Source organism: Anser anser (assembly GCF_964211835.1).
Source record: "Anser anser genome assembly, chromosome: 19".
Lineage (NCBI taxonomy): Eukaryota > Metazoa > Chordata > Aves > Anseriformes > Anatidae > Anser > Anser anser.
Window position 1 is genome coordinate 6505367 of NC_139740.1, and position 22916 is coordinate 6528282.

The 22916-nt window shown below is 48.8% G+C and overlaps 1 protein-coding gene across 6 annotated transcripts; it reads right to left on the reverse strand.

The window, feature by feature from the left end:
- Positions 1-8318: 8318 nt before the first annotated feature.
- LOC310884201 (urotensin-2 receptor-like) lies at positions 8319-15217 on the reverse strand. 6 transcript variants are annotated; one of them, XM_083805654.1, is made up of 3 exons: positions 12670-15217; positions 10392-12501; positions 8319-10023 (listed from the first exon to the last, which is right to left on the reverse strand). In XM_083805654.1, the coding sequence occupies exon 3, from the start codon at positions 9877-9879 to the stop codon at positions 8731-8733; it is 1149 nt and encodes a 382-aa protein (XP_083661780.1). In that variant the 5' UTR covers positions 9880-10023; positions 10392-12501; positions 12670-15217; the 3' UTR covers positions 8319-8730. The 6 variants fall into 6 exon arrangements, with proteins under 6 accessions (XP_083661780.1, XP_083661779.1, XP_083661778.1 ...); XM_083805653.1 differs by having other exon boundaries at positions 10392-11376; positions 12359-15217; XM_083805652.1 differs by having other exon boundaries at positions 10392-12204; positions 12359-15217.
- Positions 15218-22916: the final 7699 nt, after the last annotated feature.

Genomic DNA, 22916 nt, shown 5'->3' on the forward strand with positions numbered 1-22916 from the left:
TACTGTTGTTTCATGTGTTGATCTCAAAGGACTTCAGTAAGGAAAGTAAATATAAGCTTTTCTTTATGGACAGGAATGTGGTGGTCCTTGTTCAATGGTCCTTGTTTGAGGTCCAGACCTGGGATGGGACCTCAGCTACCCTGCAGGAGAGGCAGAGGGGATGTCCCCACACACTGTCCCTCCTGTTAGGAGCTGAGCAGTTTGAGATGTATTTTCTTCTGGAGGAGTTTGCTAACCCATAGGAGATGGATATACACAGCCCTTTCACATCCCTGCCTGGCAAATTCAGATATCTAAAGCAGAAGTCCTTTCCTCTGTGCACACCTTCTCATCTCCCTGTCTCACAGCTGTGCATTTAGGACTGCTGTGGGCTGATGTTTCCAGCTCCTCCCCTGAAGAAGCACTTTTATAAAGTTTGCTGAACTGTGGCACGTGTGGGGAAGCCCTGAGTGGCAGTTTCTCAGCCTTTCAACACTGATTTTCAGGTGTAGCTTGTAGGCTTGGATTGGTTGCGGGTGGCTACAGAGGGTGGCGGAGCAGCACTGGGCAGTGCCATGGATGCTTCATGCTCCCGAAGCTGAAAATTCAACTTGTGTCTCTTAGGAGAAACAACTGCATTTAACTAACACCAGGGTTATCTGACAGCAGCCTGCTTTCCTTAGCCGAGTTATGCAGATAATTTTCCGAAGTAGGAAAGATAGACAAAGGTTGAGGCAAATTAGGGAACACCAAAGGAAGGGCACCTTTGATAAGAGAATCTTAAACAGAAAAAATGAGTGGCTGGCATGGGTTTGCATGAAAATTCTGTGTTGAAGACCCTTTAACTAGAATTTACTGAAGTTCAGCCAACTGTTTGCAGCACATCCCCGTTGTTTTTCTCAGTTCTGTGGGAAAGGTAGAGGAACCACCTCCTGTCCCTAGGAATGGTATTTTGTTTTGCTGTGGGGACATAGACTAGGCCTTTCCTTTGCACCACCAAGGCTTTGGTTTCCTTTTTTTTCTTTTTTTTTTTTTTCCCCTTCAATCTGAGAAAAATCCTGAAGCAGTTATTGGTGATTCTCAGCACATCCAATATCTTCAGGAACTCCACACTCTGTTATCAAAGGCTCTGGGCTTCTCTTTTCAGTTAAGTATTTTAATAGTATAGTTCCTGTAGAATAGGAAAAATAAAATTTTAGCTCTGCAGGGGCTGAGTATAGCTTCTGCATAAATTAGTTAAACTTTTTCCTTTAGCTTTACCTTGCATGGAAGCTGCATGGATGGGGTGGGATGGGATGGGATGGGGCTGTGGAGCCCTCTCCCAGCTGGGCATACCCCTTACCTCCCAGGCAAGGGCAACCACAAAGAGCAAGCGCACTGGGGTCAGCGTGAGCGTTGACTGTCCAAAATCCTATGCCTGGTCCTGCTGTGTGGTGCTTTGGTGCCTGTTGTTTTTTCTTAGAGGTTATTTAGCTCCTAAGTCCATCCATTGATCAGGGATAAATGCATAAATGGAAGCCCGTCTCTTGCCGTGGTGCAGAAGTGTGGCAGCATTAGGGTTTGCTTCAGGGCATGTTCTGTCATAGGCTGGCCCAAGGACAGGTCATTTTCAGACATAAGTTTCAAATCAAGAATTTTCAGACAGTAGGTAATGAATCAAGCCCCAGCAGCTTACAAAAATGTTTTCTTCTTGAATTAGCTAAATTAAAGTGTAATCAGTCCTCCAGATAGCACTGATTAATGAGGGTTTGCTAAATGGGAACTGCTCTTACTATTTTTGGTCCATCAAAAAGAGCTGGGGACACGACAATGCTTAAACGAAGCCAGATGGCCAAAGCTGCTCTGTTGAAATCCAGCCATGAAGGAGAAGGCTGGAACAGCACAGGCTGACATAAGAGAAGGGAACTGTACCATTTTCTGATGCTCCAAGGATTGGAAATTCCACCTTGTGTTATGTTATTTTGTATTGTCTCTAATGTGACTTTTGGGTAGACCTCAGATCGAATACTGCAAGTCCTAGTAAAGGAATTTGTCATTCACAAAATCATTTGCTATTTGCTGTCTTGAACTTCAGTCGTCCACATCAATAACAATCATGTTTATCAGAGTCCAAACTTTTTTTAGCATAAACCTGTACAACAGCCTTGGCTCCAGTGGAAATCAACCTGTTTGTATTTTTTAGAGGCTTTAGAGATTTTTTCTCCTGGTAAGTTTGCACACAATAAGAGATTCATAACTGACTTGGTACCAACTTTAAAACATAGTTCTTCCAGAGATCCCGGCATGGGCTGTGATATATCTCTGTCAGCTCCGGGGGCTCCCTGGGTGGCCTGGCCCACAACTTTCCTTTGTCCACGGCCGCCTGCACATTTCAGCCAACACCAGGTAGGACCCACCAGCTGCTGCTGACTCCCATGCAAGTTTTGTCTGAGTATTTTTGGCAATATGCAGGACAAGGATGAAATCCACAAAACTCTTTTCCTCCCTTGCCTTCAGTGGAATTGCTTCTCTCATTTTGAAGCCAGGTCTCCAAAGCTGCTTGGCTGGAGTGGTCTCCTGGTGCCTCTCTGGTTCCCCAGAGAGGTTTTCCTGGGGACTGCTGGGGCTTGCAGCACTTCTCTCCCCAGTATGGTTGTCCTCGGTACTGAGCCCTGTCCTCCCTCTGGGAACAGAACTGAAATTTGCCTCCAAAGATATCACGGAGTGCTAGTGAGTCACCGGCTCGCATCAACATTTTGGATGCAGCCATTCTGTTTGTGTAATGCTTGCAGTTAATGAATTAATGGTGTTATACTCTCTTTCAAGCAATGAACTATAAACTAAACAAGTAATCAGCAGGAGGTTGGCTGGGCGCGTTTCCCTTAGCATTTCAAATAAATGCAAACATGGGAAAAGCTGGAGCTGCACCACTGCTATCCACATGTACTCAGATTCGTGCATTGGGGTCAGTAACTGAAAGCAATCAAAGCTCCTTGCAAAGGAAGGCCTGGGTAGGGGGTGATTGCTGCTTCAGTTCCCAAAGCTTGTGGGTACCTGCTGCAGCTCTGCTGCAGAAGAAACCTCTCTGCTCATTTTTCCTTTTGTGGCACAGCGATGAAGAGTTGGGAATCCTTGTAATGTTTCATCTTCAGTTTTACAGGGCTCAAAGAAATGCCCTACTGATGCTGCTACTGGCGTTTGCCTTTCTTTTCCATCAAGATTAATTTATTCTGGGGTTCTGTCCGTCGGTGGGTGCGCCACTTGTGCTGCCTTTGGCACATCTGCAAAACCAGGTCTGGGATGGTTTGTGGCTGGAGCTGCCACTGGTGCCAGAGAGTTAACTCTCTCCCAGGAGTTACAGACTGGCCGTGTGACACGAGTCTTGCCTGAACCAGCCAGGCTGCTTGGTAGTCAGAAGTGCTGTGATAAATCCTGTCCTGTGCTGCCCTGTGCTAGTGGAAGAAATTTTTCTCTGTCATCGAGGCAGCTTCTTTCACTGATTTTGTATATATTTGCTGTTATTGTATTATTTGATCATATTTCTAGACAGCTTTAAACGAGTCACAGCAGCTACTTGATGTGTAATTAAATCTAATGGCAGTTAAAATTCTGAATGCTTGAGTGTTTTGCTCTTTGAAACTAAATTTATGAGATTTGCACTTCCTCTTGTGGCAAAAACATGAGCTCTGCTGGCAGACAGATGGATTTCCAGATGATAAACATTCAGACTGGATTTAGCAGCAAGCCTTCAGCTCACATATAAAACTCTTACTTTTTTTGCCTGCTGGATTCCCTGCTCTCTGACTGTGGTGCTGGGGTGTCTGTTCCTGGGAACAAACAATGCAGCTCCTGCATTTAACCAGCTGCTGCAGGTCAGTCCCAAAGCTGCATGGGGAGACTTGCAGAAGGTCTGCTGGTGAGGCTCTCGCACACAGTGGGTCAGTGTGCTTGTCCTGTAGTATTTTGCATCAGTGGCTGCTTGAAGTACGGGCTGAATGAGGCGAAGTAGCTTTGGTGATAGCGTGTGACAGCCTGATGGACTGCAGAACGTGAGAGGTGATAAACTGAGGGAAATGTCTCAATTGTGAACGAGAAGTGGCTGGAGTGGGCTGAACCATTTTTGCTCTTGGTGCCTTTCTGCACAGCTGGCGTGTTTGCTTGTTGCATTGCTGCTGAGCATGCAGCTGGTGACTAATTACAGCTCCAAGGTCTCTTCGCTAACGAGTAATGAGTTAGTGAAGAGCCCATCGCTGGATGTGTGAAACTAAGATTACATTTCCTCCTATGCGTTTCTTTGTTAATATCAGCAATGGATTTATCTGCTGCTCGCCACCCACTCAACCAAGTATGATTTTTTTCTGCAATGTTTGCAGTTGGCTCTCAGCTTTACTACACTGGAAAATCTAGAATCAGCAACAAATTTCCTGCTTTTATTTTACATCCCCTTTTGCAGCCTGCTTACAAATATACCTCTCTGTTCTTGCAGAATGATGTGTTCCATGCTATTACACCATCTCCTCAATTATCTTGATTCCACCATGTTTCTGATACGCCCAAATCAGCACCCTTAACTGCAAACCAGGTGTACCAGAGCAGAAGCAGGACTTACAGCTCAGGTGTTGAATTTAGAGATGCAAAAGTGATCGGAATCGTTTAGAGGTGAGACTTTGTCCAGGATGTGACAGCTCACGCAGGAAGGATCTGGCACAGCTCCATACACCACCCCTCACAATTTGGCTACCTGCTGAACCTGTGAGATAGAGCTGGAAAGCTCCTCCCATGCGTATCTTAACCCAGGCAGACCTTGCACATTTTGCGGTTTAAATGAAACAAAATATGGGTGTCCATTTATCTCTCAGGTGCCCGGGTGTAGGAGCAGCTGGGAAGGAGGGATTGTGCCCTCCTCTGCACATAGGAATTGGGCAGAGGGTGGGTGCTGCAGTGCTCCCTGCCTTGGGCACCCACCGTGTCCCAGGAGGGTTGGGACAGACGGATGCAGGGCACTGTGAGCTGTCCTCTGAGCAGTGCTACTGGAGCCCTGGGATGTTTTGTAAGAATCCTGTGGTTTGAACAAAACAGAGAGAAGGCATTCTAAAAATCAAATGTAAGCAAACAGGAGTAAAACTTCCTCCTGAAGTGAGAAATTGTGCTGTTTTGCCTCCTAAAGGCTAAAATGAGACAATTCAGTATTTGAAAGGAATATATAAAAAAAGATTCTTCAATTTCTGGGCAGATTTGCAAATAGTTTAAGTAAACACAAACGTCATCGTTTTGTGGCAAAGGCACTGTCCAGCTGAAAACCTTGCCTGGCCCCAGCTGTGCTTTGTGCCTGTTTCAGCCACCAGAGTGGGTACCAACCTTTCCCAGCCTGCAGGACCACAGAAGGGGCTGGCTTCTGTGTCCTGGTCCTTCTGGATACCCTGCTCTGCTCTATTGGTAACTTAATTTTTTTTTTTTGAGTCTCAGGTTGTTGCTAAAATGCTCTCTAGCTTAAGCTAGCCCCCCCCATCCCCCCTCCCAAAAAAAAAAAAAAAAGTTTTGCATTTTGACTTCTGGTGCCTGGAGTCAAGCTGGTGCCATCTAGACTGTGGGGCACCGAATGCCCTGGAGAATGGGGGATTTCAGACATCAGGATGATGAATTCGCTCCTGTTCTCACCCAGTGGAGAAGAAACAGGGAGCAAATATTAGGATGCAGGTGTAGGGGGTCAGCAGGCACACAGCCATGTGTGCACACATATTCCTGTGATCTGTTTATGCAAACCCAGTGGCAAAAATTAGCTCTCAGATGTGTGACTGATAATAGTTTTCTGCAAGGAGGAATAATTGCTTTATGGCTATAATTAACAAGGAATTCATCTGCGTCTCAGAGGAGGCAGTTCCTCCTTTGGACTTCACAGGCTCACCCATTTATATGCAGAGGCTGGTTTTAGGAGCAGGACAGCTGTCTGATGTTTGGTATCTGAGTGTGGCTGATGCCCCTAAGTTAGCTGGGGACATGGAGCTGAGGCACAAGCTGCTTGTGAATGGCTCAGAGCCTTGCTTTTACCTGCAGACTTGGAATAATATCCCTTATAGTTGCCTGCGCTGGGTGGTGATGGATGTTTTGGGAACAAAAATGTTGTTTTTGCATCAGAATTGGTAACATAAGCATGGGAAGTGCAAGGCATGTGGCTTCCTGGGATTGCATGACGCATGGGGGGAAACAAGTACTGGGCTGATATCCAAAGGAAAAAGGACTGACGGGGTATACGGGACCAAAAGGCTAAAAAGCTATAAAAAAAACAGTAAGGAGGTTGCAAAAGATAGAAAAAACAAAGGGAGGAATTAAAGGTTAATAACACTTGTATGAAACTAGTAACAAATGTCTGATAGCCTGTGAATCTGCAGTACTCAGCCAGTGAGGAACCAGGGGATAGAGTGAGAGTTAGGAAACGGTGTAGAGGATGTGAAAGTTGAGATGCCTGCCTTTGCAATCGTGAATAAAACATTACTTCATTGAGGTCCCTGCCTGAGCCTGCGTTATTGGCTAGTGAGTGTTTCACAGATGTGAATGTTGGAAGGTGGGGAAAAAAGAAAAAAAAATGAGAAAATAAAAACATAAAAGCCAGCCTAGGGTGGAAATTGAAAGGCTCAAATGAAACATCTCATCTTTCAAAGAGGAGCAAGTATTGATGGAAAGTCACCTGCAGTCGTTCCCTGACTTGCGGGTGTCATCGTTTCTCTTGCCTTTATTGTGCTGATTTGACAAACACGCTGACAGCCCCTGCGGAGAGCGCAGTGACGGCTGCAATTGAGAGCCGAGGATGGGTAGCCTCTGGGGAGGCAGAGAGCCCCGGCCTCCTCCCTGGGCATGGGAGAACCTCTGGCATGGTCCCACTCCCCCTGTTTTTAGGCTGTTTGTTGCACATATTTGCAGCGGCAGGCTTGTTGCAGGTATTTTCTCTGAGACGCGCTGGTTGTGGAGGGCTTGGGGAAGTTACCGGAGCAGTCCTGCTGGGGACAGGGGGCGTTGGCTGACCAGCTCTGGTGACAGATCCGCTCCCGTGTCTTTTGGTCACTCTTTGGTACTGTCCTCATTGGTGTGTAAAGCCTGGATGAGCTGAGATATTTCCAAATGCCCTCCCATTTTGACTCTAATCTTAGAAAAGATGGACTCTGCTTTCTAAGAGCTCAACCCACATTGGCTTTCCTTCACAGCGAGGGGAGCTGCTGGTGCTGAGCTTGGCTTGAGCTATTCCTGAGCAAGAAGCAGTTAAAACTGCAATCTCATAAAGAAAGAAAAGAAAAAAGGCCAAAATTTACATTGTCTTATGATAAAGACCTAACTACGTAAGTTACCATGTTAATTGCCCTAAAGAGGAATAGATTGTTAAAAACTAAATTCAATTCCCGTATAAGCAAATTCAGCTTGCTGCACACTGGAGGATTGCACTGCAGTTCTGAATTTGCTCCTGAGCATCAGTCTGTGACCGGCTCCATGGCTTGGGTAGAATTGTGCTGGCACTGCATCCTTGTATCCTTGCTAACGAGGTAACAAGGCTAATGCAAGCAGAGGACTCCTGCGCGGATGTTGGCAGCGCCCCAGGGAAGGGACTTTCAGACTTGCTGGAGAAGCGCCAAGCATCAGGGAGAGGGGATATTTAGCCTAATGATGCTTTATCATCAGTGAAAGCCAGGACAGGCAAAGTGTTCTCGGTGCAGGCAGGGCTGCGTTCACGTTTTGTAGCAGTAAAGCAAAATCATCTCCTGTGAACAGAACAAGAGATCTCAGTGATTGGGAACTTTTGCTTTTATAATTGAGTGTATTAGAGACTTCTGCTAGCACAGCTCTGCCAACTGGAGCTCACGTCTCCTCACCCACTCCTCTCCCTCTAGTCCTTTCTCCCTGGACTCGGGGATGGAGGTCTGGTCCCTCTGGCTGTGTTTGCTGATGGATGCCCTGGGAACAACAAAAGCGGAGGTTCCCAATCCTTCCTGGGAGGAGGGAAGAGGGCAGATAGTGAAGCAAAGGAAACTGGAGCTGGAAACTGGAAAGCTTTCCACTGGCGAAGGAAAGGTTTGTCTGGGACAGATGATGCTCCCCCCATTGGTGCTCATGTTTTGGGGGTCAGTGCATGAGGGGATGCTGAGTGTCCCCTGAATGTGGCACTGTCACAGGAAGCCTGTCTCGTTAACAGGAGTCACAATATACTGCAGCAGCTACTCAGCTACAGACATCTGTGTGAGTGGAGCATTAAGCCGAGTGCATACGTGAGAGTGTACAATAAATGTGAAGGCAACCAAAACCAGGACAAAAACCCCTGGACGTTCCTCATCTAAGCTGTCCAATTCTACCCCAAATTCAAGCTGGATTGCATGTCACAACCATCAGCCGCTTTGTCTTTATTTCATTGTTTTCAGTTCTCATACAAGTACTAATCTAGCATTACTGCTTTAAAAAGAACAAACTACAGCCATTCACGGGATAACATAATTTTAAACTCTGTGAGACAGCTGATACTATTAAAAAACATGGCCCTATAATAGGTTTTCATTATTGATAGCTACTTGAGGAGACACACACTATAAAATATAAAGATGAAAAGCGAAAGGCTATTTGCGAGCTTCAAATCAGTGGCGCTGGAGGAAATGAGAACAGACAAACGGCACAGCCTCTGGACTAAATGTGTGCACATTATGGAGCTGCTAAGGCTTTGCCTTTACAATGTACACTTTAAATCAAAGCAACATTGAAGTCAATATTGATTGTTCTTCGAGATGCATTTTACCTTCAGGCACTGCTGTTTCCCAAAGGAGCATGAGCAAGAACGTATGTCTCTGTGCAGTGCTGGCTGCTTGTGGACAGGGATCTCCCCGAAATCCTCTGAAACCGATTCCTTCTTTGGAAGTACCCACTGCTGCTGCTGAGGGTCCGCTGTCTGTTCTTCAGGTACTCCCGGTAGTTTTTGGTGAGCAGGGTGTAGAGGAAGGGGTTGATGCAGCTGTTGCTGTAGGTCAGGCAGGTTGTCAGGTAATTAATGTTCTTCATCACCTTGGGAGATAAAGGGAAGGATTCATAATACTGGAAGAGGAGCTGCCATATCCAGAAAGGCAAGAAGCAAGCCCAGAACACCAGCACGATTGTGAAGATTAAATAGAGCACCTTTTGGTTCGGCAGCCGCTTGGTCTGCTTGAAGGATGCTGTTTGCGACACCCAGTAAATCTTAGCTAGTCGGATATAGAGGTAGCCAATGATTACCCCTGGGCCCACGATGCTGGTGCCAAAGAGGATGGTGAGATAGACTTTGTAGGACAGCTTGCTCCAGGTGGGCAGGCAGATGCTTTTGTTGTCCCTTTGCACCAACTGGATCATGATGAGCATTGGGAGAGTGAGCAGCAGCGATACCAGCCAGATGACAACAGCAATGGCCTTTCGGTAGCTCTTGGACCTCTTCACTGTGTCCAGGGGCTTCAGCACAGCAAAGTAGCGCTCTGTGCTCATGACTGTAAGGGTGAAGATGCTGGCGTGCATGGTGAGGAAGTCCAGACTGAACAGGATGCGACAGCCAACGTCCCCGAAGTACCATTTCTGGATGAAGTAGGTCCCAACGATGAAGGGGATGGTGAGAAGGTAGAGGAGGTCTGCCAGAGCGAGGTTGATGATGTAAATATACATGGAGGCAGATGATCGCAGGTAGTGGCACATCACCAGCAAGGTGTAGACGTTGCCGGTCACCCCAATCACGCACATCAGGGAGAGGATGGTCCCAATGGTGCAGATGGCAATCATGTCCTCCATGGAACCGGCGGCTGCCATGCCGGCCCCGGTGGTGTTCGTGGAGGCATTGGGTCTGATTCTGAACAGGCTGCTCTCGCTGGTGTCCGTCACCATGTAGGGGGTTGCAGAGAAGTGGCTCTCCAGCTCGTCAGTTAGGGACATCCTCCTGGCCTTTGAATGTCAGAGGCTTTGCTCATGCCACAGGTTTTTGGAGAGCTGTTGTTCCTGTTCTGAGAAACGCGACTGCTGGGAGATGGTGAACCATTGCTTAGTGGGGTCTCATCCGAGGAAGATCTGCATCCTCCACTAGAGGAAAGACATCAAAAACCAACAGATTAGAACCTGCCAAAGCAACAAAACCTATTGTTGAGAAGCTACTTGTCCCTGATTACATCTTTACTGCCTGCATGTACCAAAGGTCTGCATTGAGGCCGCTTACGCGGTCATTACGAGAGCACAGCTCTGAGGAATGACGTCTTTTAGTGTGCATGGAAAAGAGATGAGAGATCGTGCAGATATTTGGAACCACTTGCTGCAATCTTTAAAGTTAGTTTGGGGTTGGGAAAGAAAAGTATCCTTCCTAATTTCATAGTGCATTTGCTGATAAGCTCTTTGCTAAGCTCTTAACATGAAGGAATCCAAGACCCAAAAGGGAAAACAAACTTTGTATTTACCATTTGCAGCTCAAGGGAATGTATCACAGGGAATAGATGACAAAGTCCAGCATTTCTGCAGTGCTTTCCCTGAACAGCTTTCCTTGAATGAGAAGCTCCTGCTATATTGTGACCTGCAGTTCCCAATTGTCAAGTGATAGACAAAAAAGGCATTTTCTGTACGTAGCACAAGCTGTAGGTTGCGCTGTGAGCTCTAGGTATGTGTAAACACGGTTCTTTTCATGTGCTCTGTCAAGTGTGAGCCCACAGATGTTTGTGTGCCCATGCTGAGATATCTATTTCAGACAGTCCTGTCTGCGAATGTGTCTTATGCAGCGGGCTGTGAGATTGCTCTGCAGCGCTTTAGGCAGGTAGTCGCTCTTTGTACACGTGAGCTTTTGGTTAGCTTAAGCCCAGTGCTGTATAAATCATGACTGTTGCTTTGAATTTGTGCTGGCTTGGGGTGTAGGCAAAGGGATATCGAACCTGCTTCAGAAAAACACACGAAAAAGTACGTAAAACACCAGGATTTTAAGGCATAACAAGAAGCCTGTACCAATGTAAAGGTCACTGCACACAGAAATGTTTGCAGTACATATTTTACGCAGCTCAGGTTGTCTATTCATTTAGAAAACGCTGCGAGAGCAGGTGCTGGACTGCCTTGTCCTTGCAGGGCTCCGCAGGCAAAGACATCACACTGCCTCTTCCATGGGGCAGGTTGGGTTGGTTTTATCATGGGAATTTGTGAAGTTTTGCAGCTTTTCCCAGTAAATTTGGTGTCCTTTTGCCTCCACACCCAGTGACTCCATTGCCCTCTTCATCCCGCTTGCTTGCTTGGCAGGATGGCAGCACCGTGTCCTGCTCCAGCTGTCCTTGGGTCAGAAACTGCTGATGGCCACTGTCGCACTAGAGGACGGGCAATGTTCATCTTCTTGATGACTTGCCCCCATTTTCTCTTCTTCCCATTACCAGGTGACGGGTGCTGTGGAGATCTCATGCAGAAAGTCTGCAGAAAAGAGGGTAACCTAGCACAGACAGATTTCTCCTTCCTTAACAGTTGGGATAGGGGTGCAAAAAAGGCAGAAACACTACACGGAGCCCTTCTCCTCCCCCCATGTCCCTCGGGTACAGACAGCCGAGCAGGAGAGGTGAAGCGTGGTCTGGCAGTGGTCAGTTCTTTGGGAGGTTGCTTCTCTCAGCTGATCTCCATCAGCTTCACTCAGCTTTTCTGGACCCTGCAAACGCAAATCTGCCTTCTCCCCGCCGTGCTGTGCGATCCCTCCTGCTTGGCTTTGGGCACGTGCAGCCAGCCCATCCACGCACCGGCTGGCTCCCTCATCGTCTGCCTCGTCCATGCTACCGTACAAGCTGTGCTGGCAGCACAAGCATCGATGCGTGGAGGAGACGCAGATGCACGGAGGCTCTGCCTGCTCCTCTGCCACACGGTCACCAGCAGGCTTGGTTGGAAGGGAAGCGCTCTGCACGGGATGCTCCAGCTAAGCCCAGCTCCGGTGACACGCAGCTCTTGGGCTCGGTTGGATTTATGCTAGCTTGTTTTCAGGAGCATGTTTCCGTGGCCCAGGTGCTGGCTCCTTGCAGCTGCCTTACTTTGTGCTCTGGGCACTTGTAGCAGGTCTGTGTCGTGCCTGTGCTCATCAGCGCGAGTCCCTGTGTGACAGCTCCTGCTAGAGAGAGCTCCCGCACCGCAGCAGCCTGCTCTGCTCCTGCACCGAACCTGCGTTTTGCTTCATTCATAAAATCACTACAGCGCTAATTCAATTCAAACACTCCAGCTATCTGCAGGCAGAGCTCGCAGCTAGGCAGGTCCTCGTTCCTAGAGGATGAAAATTGTACAGATTGGGGAAGCCTTGCATCACTTTAAATTTATTGGCATTGCTGCACTCAAACATGCATGCATACACACAAACACATGCAGACACACACAATAAAGAGCCTGCTATTCCAAGCAGCCATTCAAAGCATCTTACGGTCTAAGCAATTTTCTCAGCCATTCCTGCCTTTTCTTCTACGTTATCAGCACCGAGGGGCACCGTGCACGTTCCGGTAGCAACGAACATAAAGGAATTCCTCCTGCTCAAACCTTGCTTTTAAATCCAGCAGGTGAAGTTTCCTACAAGAAACGGAATAAAAATGCAGCTGGCAGTTTTAAAGCTGAAACTTAAAAAAAAAAAAAAAAGGAAAGAATAAAAAAAGAGAATCCTCCTTCATGGGAAGACAACGCCAGCTCCCCGTGCTCCGTCGCATCTGGAAAGGCAGCGACAGGAAGGGAGCGTGCTACCTCTCCAAGTATGTTTGAAATCTGTGCGCTCTTAATACTCTCATTCTCCTCCCTTCACTCACGCTTGCTATTTCTGTTACTCGGTGACGTTAGGCATAGCGTGGCTTTGACTGCAGCCGGCAAAGAGCCTTTTTAAAGCAGCAGCATTTGGATAGCTGGGGCTGGCTGAGCGCGCTCTCCCCGCCTGGCTGTGAGCCAGCTGGGGCTGCGAGGTGTCGGTGCTGTGTTCATCTCAGGACTGGCGATATGAAGAGCTGTCCTGCCCCTCCTTATGTCACACAGAAGGGCACAAGCATCTTGTGTTGCCTGAGCAAAACCGTTGTGTCTGGGCACAGTGGCCGGGTTGGGGAGGGTTAAATTCCTGCGGGAGGGTCGGCTGCCCACGGAAATGGCAAGCTCCTCCATTCGGAGATCAATTCCAAAACGAAGTCAAAGTTTATTTGGGTTGGACAGCGTATTCACAAACGAATCTGTGTGGTGGTATCATGCACGACAGCATCTGAGATATTTCAGGCTGGCAATAACAAAACGCTGTCCGGGTTGTTTGGGGTTCGGCTGCTTGCTTTTCCCCCGTGGTTCTCAACGAGGTGAAGACGGAGCAAGATCACCCAAGCTCCTCGAAAGCCTCACTGTGAGGAAGGGGCTGGTGCTGAGAAATGCTGAAGCGAACTTGAGATTATTTTGTTAGCAGCTGAATATTGGGTTGGTGACCTGTACACCGTGGGGTTGCTTTTCCTCCCTGTTCCTTGCTCTAGCTCTGTGCAACAGGGGAATTGCTTCTGATGTATGGGAGGTGAGGAGCATCCACCTCTCCCGGGGTGGCTGCAGCTGGATGTGGGTGTGTGGGAGATACCCACTGTAGTTTCACCAGTTTTTATTCAGGTGGCCACTGAAAGGAGGTGCCAATTCCTGGCATGGGGCTCCAGGGAGGCAGCAGCTGTCTCTGGCTCTGCACTTGGTCCCTCCTGCGTTGACCTGACAAACCGGGAGCTGTTTCCTCCTCAAACTCTTTTTCTGGGTATTGTGTCATCTCTGTTCTTGGCCTTTTACACTCTGCCTTCTGGGAGCTTTCAAATGCATCTCCTCTCATCTCCAAGGTCTTGGCTTCCTGCAGCATAAGCCCAGTTTTGGAGAGTGCTCACCCTCTGAATGGTGCTCGGGCTGCCTGGGGGACAGTGGTGGCACCTGGGAAGGGTCTTGGGCACCAGCTGCAGCCATCTCTGCTGGGCAGCTGGTGCTCAAAGCAGGGCTTCTCTGAGACCTGGGCTTTTGCATCTGGGGAGGACTTGGGTTAGGAGCAAATCCTCATGGGGAGGCTTGAGTTTGCAATGAAAATACATTTCACGTTAGTAGCTTTTAGAAGGGCTGGTTGAGCCCTAAAACCCCAGCCAAAGCACCCCGGTGTAACGGTGTTTTGCTCCAAAGATTTGTTCTAACTCTATGCTTTGTCTCTCTCTCTTGGCAAATCTTTGGCAAAGTGTGAAGGTAATTCACGTGGCACATTCTTCTTCCTGTACAAAGCAGGGGCAACCTGCTGGTATCCTGGAATCACCTTGCCAGTCTTCATGTAACCCAAAGAATGTGTCCCCACATGGCTTTTGTCCCGGTCCCTCTGGTGACAGATGCACTGAGTAAGGGCACCCGAGTTACCTGCAGCTGAGTAATTCAGCCCCACGGGCTGCTCTGCTTCTGTCCTGTGCTGGGGACAGCCCTCTGGGAGCAGGTCCCATGCAGTGAGTGATGGGGATGTGGGTGACCTGCTGGGCATGGCTTGGGCATGCTGCTTCCATCACCGTCTCTCTCTCTGGGCACCTATGCTGGAACTGTCACGCTGTCACTCCTCTGTCACTGAGGTGCCCGTTGGGTTTGTACTGACCTGTGCCAGGGAAAGGAAGGGGGAATGGGATGGGAGAAAAGCTTCTGGCCAACCCATCGCTTCCTTGGACCTGTTGGTCCTAACCCGGTAGTTCCTTTTTGGTGTACAAACCTTCTGGAAAATATTATACCAGTGTGCTGGTTTATCAGGAAATGTCAGTGCTGCCGGGGCTGCTGTCAGAGCAAGCTGAGCCCCCAAATGGTTGGAAAGCTCCCGTGGGCCGCTGGAGCCATTTGAGGAAGTGTCTGGAGAGACGTTTGAGAGCGATGTTGTGGTGTCAGGTTCACAGCCCTGGCTCAGAGGGTTGTTTGTGATTGTAGTTCTTCTTCTCCTGTTTCCCCTATTTTCCTCATCTGTAAAACAGAGATCATTGCACTCACTCGTCTCCCGGTGCCTTGAGTTTCAGGGTTTTTCACATTTGTCAGATGCTTTTAGAGCTATAGGCAGGAGTCCCAGCCAGCAGGATTTGTAACAGGGCTAGGAACTGTGCAGTAAGTATCGTATGAAGGTAGGAGCCCTCTGAGATGTGGACTAGGTCTGTTTAATTATTCAGGCAGCATCTGCAGCCACGGGGTTCAAGTTCTGCATAGGAGCCTTCTGACGGGACTGCAGAGGCAATAGCTGTTGTTATTCTTTCAAACACAGGACAAAAAAGACTGTTTACGTCTTCAACATAACTTATGCCAACGGTATGTGAGTTTGATTGTGCTTGGTTACTGGTTCAAACCTCACTGAACCAGACAAACCTCTTGTGCGCCCCGAGCTGGGCTGTGCACCTAACCTGCCCTGAACCTGCCTTCCCCGGTCTGCGCAGGGCCCCTGGACAATTTTGTTCTGCTTTTGCTGGGGCAGCTTTGAGATCAGCCTCGCCAGCAGCCGTGGGCTCCCTTGTGCTGCACGCTGAAGGATTCCTGCAGGACAGCTTGCCTACAAATCACATTTTTCAAAATGTAAGCCCTGCTCCCCCGTGCAGGGAAGAGCTTGTACAAACGCAGCCAAAAATTGATAAAAGAAACAAATCTCATAAATGTGTCTGCATTCTTGGTCTGGGCCAGGTCTAGAAACACATGCAAGCTTGGATAAGATGGGATTCTCATTTGCCTGACTTGGCTTACTCATCTCCACACATGACCTCCATTAATGCCCGCAGCAGTCAGGGCGCCGTGTGTGCCTTGTCTCTGCTACAGATGTTATTGCGGTCACACAGAAATTCGCTTTAGCTTCAGAGAAACTGCCCTGACTTTGGGGCAGCCCAAAGAAGACTAAGCATTTGCAGCATCGTGCATGCTGATGTGGATTAAACCGAGGTCTTGGGAGGGCTTCACATGACTTGTCTTCCTTCGCTAGGGTCACAGCGGGACGGTTGAGGGCAGGCTCTTCCCATGTTATACCTTGTGTGACAGCACCAGGGTGACAAGTGCTGAGCCCAGGACCACCACCGTGAGCACCACGCTGACAGCTGGGAGCAGCTCCCGAGGCAGAACACTGCCGAGGTGGTGACTCCTGCAGGACACGGTGCTCCCCGGGTCACCTCTTTAAATCCCGCACTTAAATCCCCGTTCCGGCTCTTAATGGTCTTGGCACATGTAAATGCGATGTCCTAATTCCCAACTGCTTTTCTCATTCTTCCTGCTATCTGTCCCCGCCAGTGAAAGAGCCACCCAAAGTTAGCCAACGCATTTGGAGACATCACTGAACTTTTTGGCATTTTTGTCTCCTTTCTTCCTGTTTTTTTTTCATTTTTTTTTTTCTTCCCCAAACAAGAAACTTCCGTTGTCCTTTCCGAGGCAGTATTGCTTTGTTCTTGGCTAGTCTGTATGAAAGTGAGACTCTGGGGGCTGCAATAACCAGCTTGTTTTCCCTCATCCAGGATCCCTTACATGGACACCAGGTTTACAGATGCTCTGCTTGGGGAGGGCATTCATCTCTTGCTGAGCTCTGCCAGCCCAGGATTTCTGTGCTGCTGACAGCTTTTCCGCTGCATGGAGGTGAATTGCACAGACAATCCAAGGGGTGGTGCTGGAAGGGGACTGAGAGGTGCCATGCCAGGCTGTTAGCTACCTCATCTGTGCTGGTTTTGGCCCAAACAGTGCCACTGCCCAGGGCAGGGAAGAATATGAGGTGTTCTGTGCTGGTGCCCTGGAATTTGGGTAGGGAAAGGGCAGAGAGCTCAAGCTCTGACTCCCTGGGATTTGTAGGTAAAAGCTGCATGAACCCCATCCCTGGATCTTTGTGCAAGCTGGTCCTGCAGGGATGGGGCCAGAGCTCCTCTGCCTTTCCTCTTGGGACTGCTGCTGTATCTCTAACGAACCGTTGCTCCTCTGTCTCCTGAATTTCACCTCGCTGTTACCGGGATCTCATCAAGCTCCCAGAGATGGCATAGATTTAGGACTCCTGTGAGGTCCGAAGATTGCTGTAGGATGCTGGAAGCTGCCCTGAATCCATTTGGGCTGTGCTGGGGTGAACTCTTCCAGGTTGATGTGGTCATGGCTGGTCCCCGCAGCCCTGGTGTTCCTCTCGAGGCTCAGGTTGCTGCATTTCTGGGAGGCTGCGGCGTGTGCTGGGGGCTTGACCAAACGGCACGGCTGGGCGAAAACCTTCCTGCCAGTGGGGAGGCAGAGCAGTGGCCACGTTGCTTGGTGGTTTGCACCTAACACTTGCGCAGTTTACAAATTTCTAATGTGCTTATGGTAATACCAAAGGACCTCCTTACAAATGCAGACAAGAACTTAAATACATTGATTTGCAATACATTTAAACTTGACAAGTCTGCTTTGCCCAATCCATTTCTCTCTTGGTGTATTTGCAAGTGTAGCCCATGGGGACAGGATCAATGATTAGATCTAGCCCAAGTCCTGTGATTTTCATCAGCGTACCAGCAGCACCTTGCTGGAGCACAGGTTTTTGAGGCTTTCCTCTCTAAGTGATTACTGTTACGTGCACACGTTGTTACTCACTTCTTCTGCCTTTTGTTTTTTTCCAAGCTCTTTGGTCCTCTGTCACCCTTAGAAACCATCACGTAACCGCCTGTGTCCCAGACCTGAGATCTGTGAAAACGACAAAGTACCCAGGACATACCAAGGATGGAGTTAAGGTTGCATATATTTCATACCGGTAGAGGTAATTGTGATCAGCTGTAAGTGGGTTTTATATCTCACATCAGTAATTAATACGGCTGCTGGTGCGCTTGTCTCAGTCAAGCATGTCCCTGGCTGGGTGCTGATGTCTGCAGTGGGAGGGATGGATCCTGTCTGTGCCAGCCTGTGCTAAGTTGTAGGCTGATCTGAGCCTCAGCCACTTTTGGGAGAGGTTTTAGCAGTGCTAAAGCTGTTTTGGCAGTGTTATAGCTATTTTGGCAGTGCTTATAGCTGAGTGCTGCTACAGCAAATATAAGCTGGTGGCTTTGGTGACAGCCTTCTGCACTACACGGTGTGGTTGTTGTGTCATTTGCCCAACTGCCTCATGAAAAACTTTAAATCAAGAGCCACAGAGGTGCGGGTGCTCGGGGCAGGCAGGTGCAGGTGGACAGAGGAGGTCTCGGGGTAGAATCTCTGCAGCACAAAGGGGCTTTGTCCTCAGCAATATTTCACATTTCCCTTTGCACCAATTATAACCTGGTCATCATATTAAAGGTATTTTGAGAGTAACTGGAATAGGAGGACACAGTGCCTTTATTCTCTTTATTTGAATGCACTCAGGATTAACAAACAAACAAACCAAAAACTGCACTAGACTTCTGGAAGTCTTCCAAAGCATCATCAGAAAAGCCTCGGGGAGTTCAGCTAAGCTCAGCCAAGCCCCTTCCATGGGATAAAACCTATGCTAAAGACAAACGTTTCTCCCCATTGTTACCCGTATCTTGCACAGCACCTCCCAGTTCACGTCTGCGTGGCTGTGCTGACTGCTCCAATGCTTTGCAGTTTGGCTCAGTGTCCTCAACCATCCCATCCTTCCCTCCAGCACTCTGTTCCATCCTGGGGGAGTATTCCACATTTCTCAGTCTGGTTCCTCCTCGTGGCTAGGAATTAGAGGATTTTGAAAAATCTTTGTGAAGCAAGAAAGCTTGTGGGAAAAGTCAGGCTCCCACCATTTCCAGCAGAAGTTCCTGCTGCTGATCCTGGGTGTTTTCTCAGCTCTGAATGCCTGTGGCTGGCAGCAAACATTTCTGCTGGAGCTTTCAAAAACCTCTCACAAGACACGCAAGGTGCAGCACGAAGGGTGGTCTGGCAGCATGTAAAAATAGCAAATGTCATTGCACGGAGTGTGTGCTGCTGCGGTGGCATTTGCTGTGCTGCACACGTGGGAGCAGGGCCCGAAGGACTGGGGACGGTGGCAGGCGGTAAAGGCCACCCCATGAAGCGGTAGATGGAGATGTTCCCTGCTGAAGGTCATGGTGGTGCTGCTGGGGACAGCCCTGTGGTTCAAGAGGGCTGCAGGACAGGCTGGGCTTCTCACCGACAAGATGATTTGATAAAGGCTCGCTTTTCATTGAAATCCAGCAGTGCAGCACCTGCCCAGGTATGGTGAGCTCCAGGCCTCTCGTGCCCCTGAGAGGTCATTGCCAAGGCGGGTGGGAGCGATGGTAGGCTGCTGGAACGAGGAAGACCCTGAGCTAAAAGCAGTGCCAGAAGTGGCAGGTGTTAGTTCAAAGACCCCAAAGCTCGTGCCAGTTTTAGACAGAGAGGTTTGCCCTCTGCAGATTGCGCCCTGTGATGAGGAGCAGGCAGCATGTGTGTCCCTATGCCAGTGAGTCAGTCCCTCACTGTGGGGACCGGTGTGTCCCCAGGACGGGGTCTGGGTGGCAGAGGTGGACCCAGCAGGGCTGGGATGGCTGTGGCTGCTGGCCACAGAGGCCACAAGGGCCTCAGCGTTCATTCCTTTGTTGTTTTTCTAGTAAGAAGGATGCAGCATTCATTTAGTCATTGGCATGTTATTCCAGAGGGAAATTCTCTTGGAAATGCTCTAATGGTGACAAAGGGGCTTAATTCCCCAGCAGAAAGCAGAAGGAACGTCGAGCAGGTGCCTGATTTCACAATCAGAGTGTGTATTTATTGTTTCAAAATGCTACTCTGTGCCTCGATTTGTTCCCAAGTAACACTTCGATTAATGCAGCAAACCCAGTGTGGTGGGGCCTGAGGATGGGCATGAGGACGGGCTAGCTGAGGTCAGCCCCCAGCACTGATCTGGAGCTGAGGTGGAGGTCTGTGAGGGAAATTCTGCCTGGTTGCAGCCCGAGTAATGCCTTCTGCCCCTGTGGGACCCATCGGTCATGTGTAACTCGATTTATCGAGTATTTGCACCATTGTGGTGCAGCACAGCAGTGGCAGCTCGTGCCCAGGGAGATGCTGCCTGTGCTGGGCGCATCCTGCCCCAGCCACGCTGAGCTGCTCAGACAGCACCCGCCAGCGCGACGAGGTTGTCCTCCTCCTCCTCAGTGCTCCTTCACTGATCTCACCTCACCTCACCTCTGTGTGAAGGCACAGCGTCCTTCCCGGATGGCCCCACTGCCCATCCTTTATTTTCTCTCTGCTGATTTCCCAGGAGGAGTTGAGCCCAGCTGCTCCATATCATGGGAAAGCTTCTGGCAGCAGGCACTGTGAAGCTGCTGTGTAAAAGTCACCGCAAAGCTCTGTCGTAAAATGCACTTGTGGCTTCAGAACGTTTTAATTGTCCTTTTAATGCACATTTGGAGGCATTGTAAAATCTTTATGTTCAAGACAGAGCGTTCCCCATGGGCTGGGGACCCGCCTCCAGAATGTGCCGCTGCCGTTCGGGGCTGTGTGTGGCTGAAGGGGGTTGTTTTCTCGGGTTTTTGAAGCGGTGTCAAAGTCACAGCTGTTTTATTGATGAGTCAAAGGGAGCAGCGTCCCTTGCTTCTTAGACTGTAAATGCCAGAGTATGCAAACACCTGCCTCAGTAAAAAATAAAAACTGAAAAAATACATAAAACAGAAAACCCGGATCACATCACCTCTCGGTTCCCTTCAAGGTGATGTAGGATGCGATTTTTGGCCATGATTGAGGTTTCAGCACTGAGGGCGGCTGCTACAGCTGCACCTGTGCTGTCTCCTGTGTTATCCTCAGGTTTTGGATCCTGCCTCGCTCTGCAGCGTCCTGGCTTGTACGAACAGAGGGAAGTGCTTCATTTCACATGTGTATTCACTGCAGCTGTGCTCAAAGCCGCTCCTGTTTCACTGTGAAGGCTGCTCCGTGTGTGAGCAGGAGGGAAGATCGCCTCCAACATGTGTGCTCGGGGCTGCAGCCGGGCTCCCCGCGCACCTTCAGGGCTCCGGGCGCTGCAGGCTGCAGCATGGTGCCTTCCTGGGTCCCCATTCCCTGCCCAGCTCCCAAAGCCCCGCGGTTTCTTGTTAACCCAAAATTTAGCTCTTCCCGGGTTGCCAGCACTGTTTTCATGCCCTATTTTGAATATAATTGTTCTTTGTGCCAGCACACTGACAGTCAGGAATACAGATGGGCTTTTGGGGCTGGGGCTGGCAGGATGCGTTTAAGTGGTTTCCATTTTGCAAGTCATTTGTGTCCTGCACAAATGAGAGAAATTGGGAACCTGTTGTGCAGGATGATGAATATAAGTGGTTGGTGCACAGCCCAGTGATGTTGTGAGCCTTTACACACCCCCAACATTAACTCCAAGCAAAATATTCAAGGGTCTTAGTGGCTTTCAGCTACTTTTTCCAGCCTGCATTAGTAGTGCGTGACTCGGTGCAATTAGGTGTCCCAAAACGTTTTGCAAAGAGGCTTTCGGTGACCTGTGCTGAGTCCCAGTCCTCTCGGGACATTGCCCAGGTGTTGATCCAGGACATTGTGCCGCCGCAACATCTGGCCGTACCTCCTTGCAGCACAGCATTGCCCTGAATTTCTCAGTCGTGTGCACAATTCAATGGGAACTGACAGCGTTTCGCTGGAGCAGAAGGGAGGGGGATCTTTGCTACCTGTGCCAGATGGGAGCTTCTGCCAGAGGTGGGAAGCAGTTCCCTTTCAAATTCATTTATCTTCCACTGCTAGCCCTTCTCATGAGCTGCTCCTTGCAGCTGGCTCTGCCGTGCCCAGAGCATGCAGTGCAGGGACTCGTTTGACTGCTTTAATTGCCTCAAATTAATTACATCGCTATGAATTATATAAGGGTAACGTTTTTAGGGAACTAAAGCCCATGTCTAGGTGATAGGAAGAAACTAATGTCGTTTGCGTCTCACCTGAGCAATTCACACCCTCCTTGGCTGAACCTGGTCCTTCGTTTTAGGGTCTTGCTTCTTCCGCATGACCATCACCAGGCTGGCTTCTCTTTTCTAAACAAGATATCCTGTACTGGCGTGGGCAATGTTTACTTTGAGTTGATTGAGTTTCAAGCTAAAATTTTCCCCCAGTTTGTAAGATTTTCATGAAAGGTAAACCTTTCCGAACTGTTTGTTGAAATACTGAAATTCGCCCGGTTTTACGCTTTGTTTGCTCCGTCTGGAATGCCTGGCCGGTTATTTATGGTTTCTGAAAGGAGGCTCCCTGTGCAGCTCCACCAGCTCCTTTTGGGGCCTGCCTTGAGCATCACGGGGCCATCCTGGTCTCTGTAAGCAGAGGAGCATTTGTTGGTGGAGCCCTGTTACTCAGACCTAGCTGTGAATTTAAGGTATTGTTGGGATCAAGAAGCAACTAACTTTATTTTTTAATTGGACTTCATCTTTACTATCCAGAATCACTTTGCAACATCAACAAACTTCGTTGTTTTCCTCTTCGTTCCTTTTTCCAGATTGTTCACGTAGGGACAGGATGGCTGGACGCCACGGTGACTCTGCCCACTCTGAAAACAGACTATTTACTCCTTTACTTCTGCATTTTGTTTCTTATCTTAACCAATTACTTGCATGACAACCTTTGATCTTGTCTCATGAAAGACTAGTTGTTGAAGGACCTGGTTGAAAGCTTTTGTTAAATTTGTTAATTTTTGTTAAATTTTGTAAAATTTGTTAATCCAACCATAACTATATTTCCCTTTTCTGCTTCTTCACAGACTCCTTCAGAGAGCTCCCATTTGAGGCAGAGATTCTCTTGTGAAATGCTCTTCCCCAATATCTTATGTTTATCCGTGTGCCTGTTCACTCTACTTTTTAATCCAGTTTCTCCTAATTCATCCTACTTACTGCTCTGTATTTTCCCTTATCTCCACTGAGACCTTTTTGGAAAGTCGGTGTCACATTAGGCACTTTCTAGTCATTTAGTACACAGAGAGCTACGGAGAGTTTTAAGCAAGAAGTTGCATGCCACAGTTAATGCTGAAGCTCTTTCATCCTCAGGTTTCTTTATGGCTTTTTGGTGACCGCATCCTGAAATCTGGCATCCCTGAAATAAGCTCAGACGGGAAG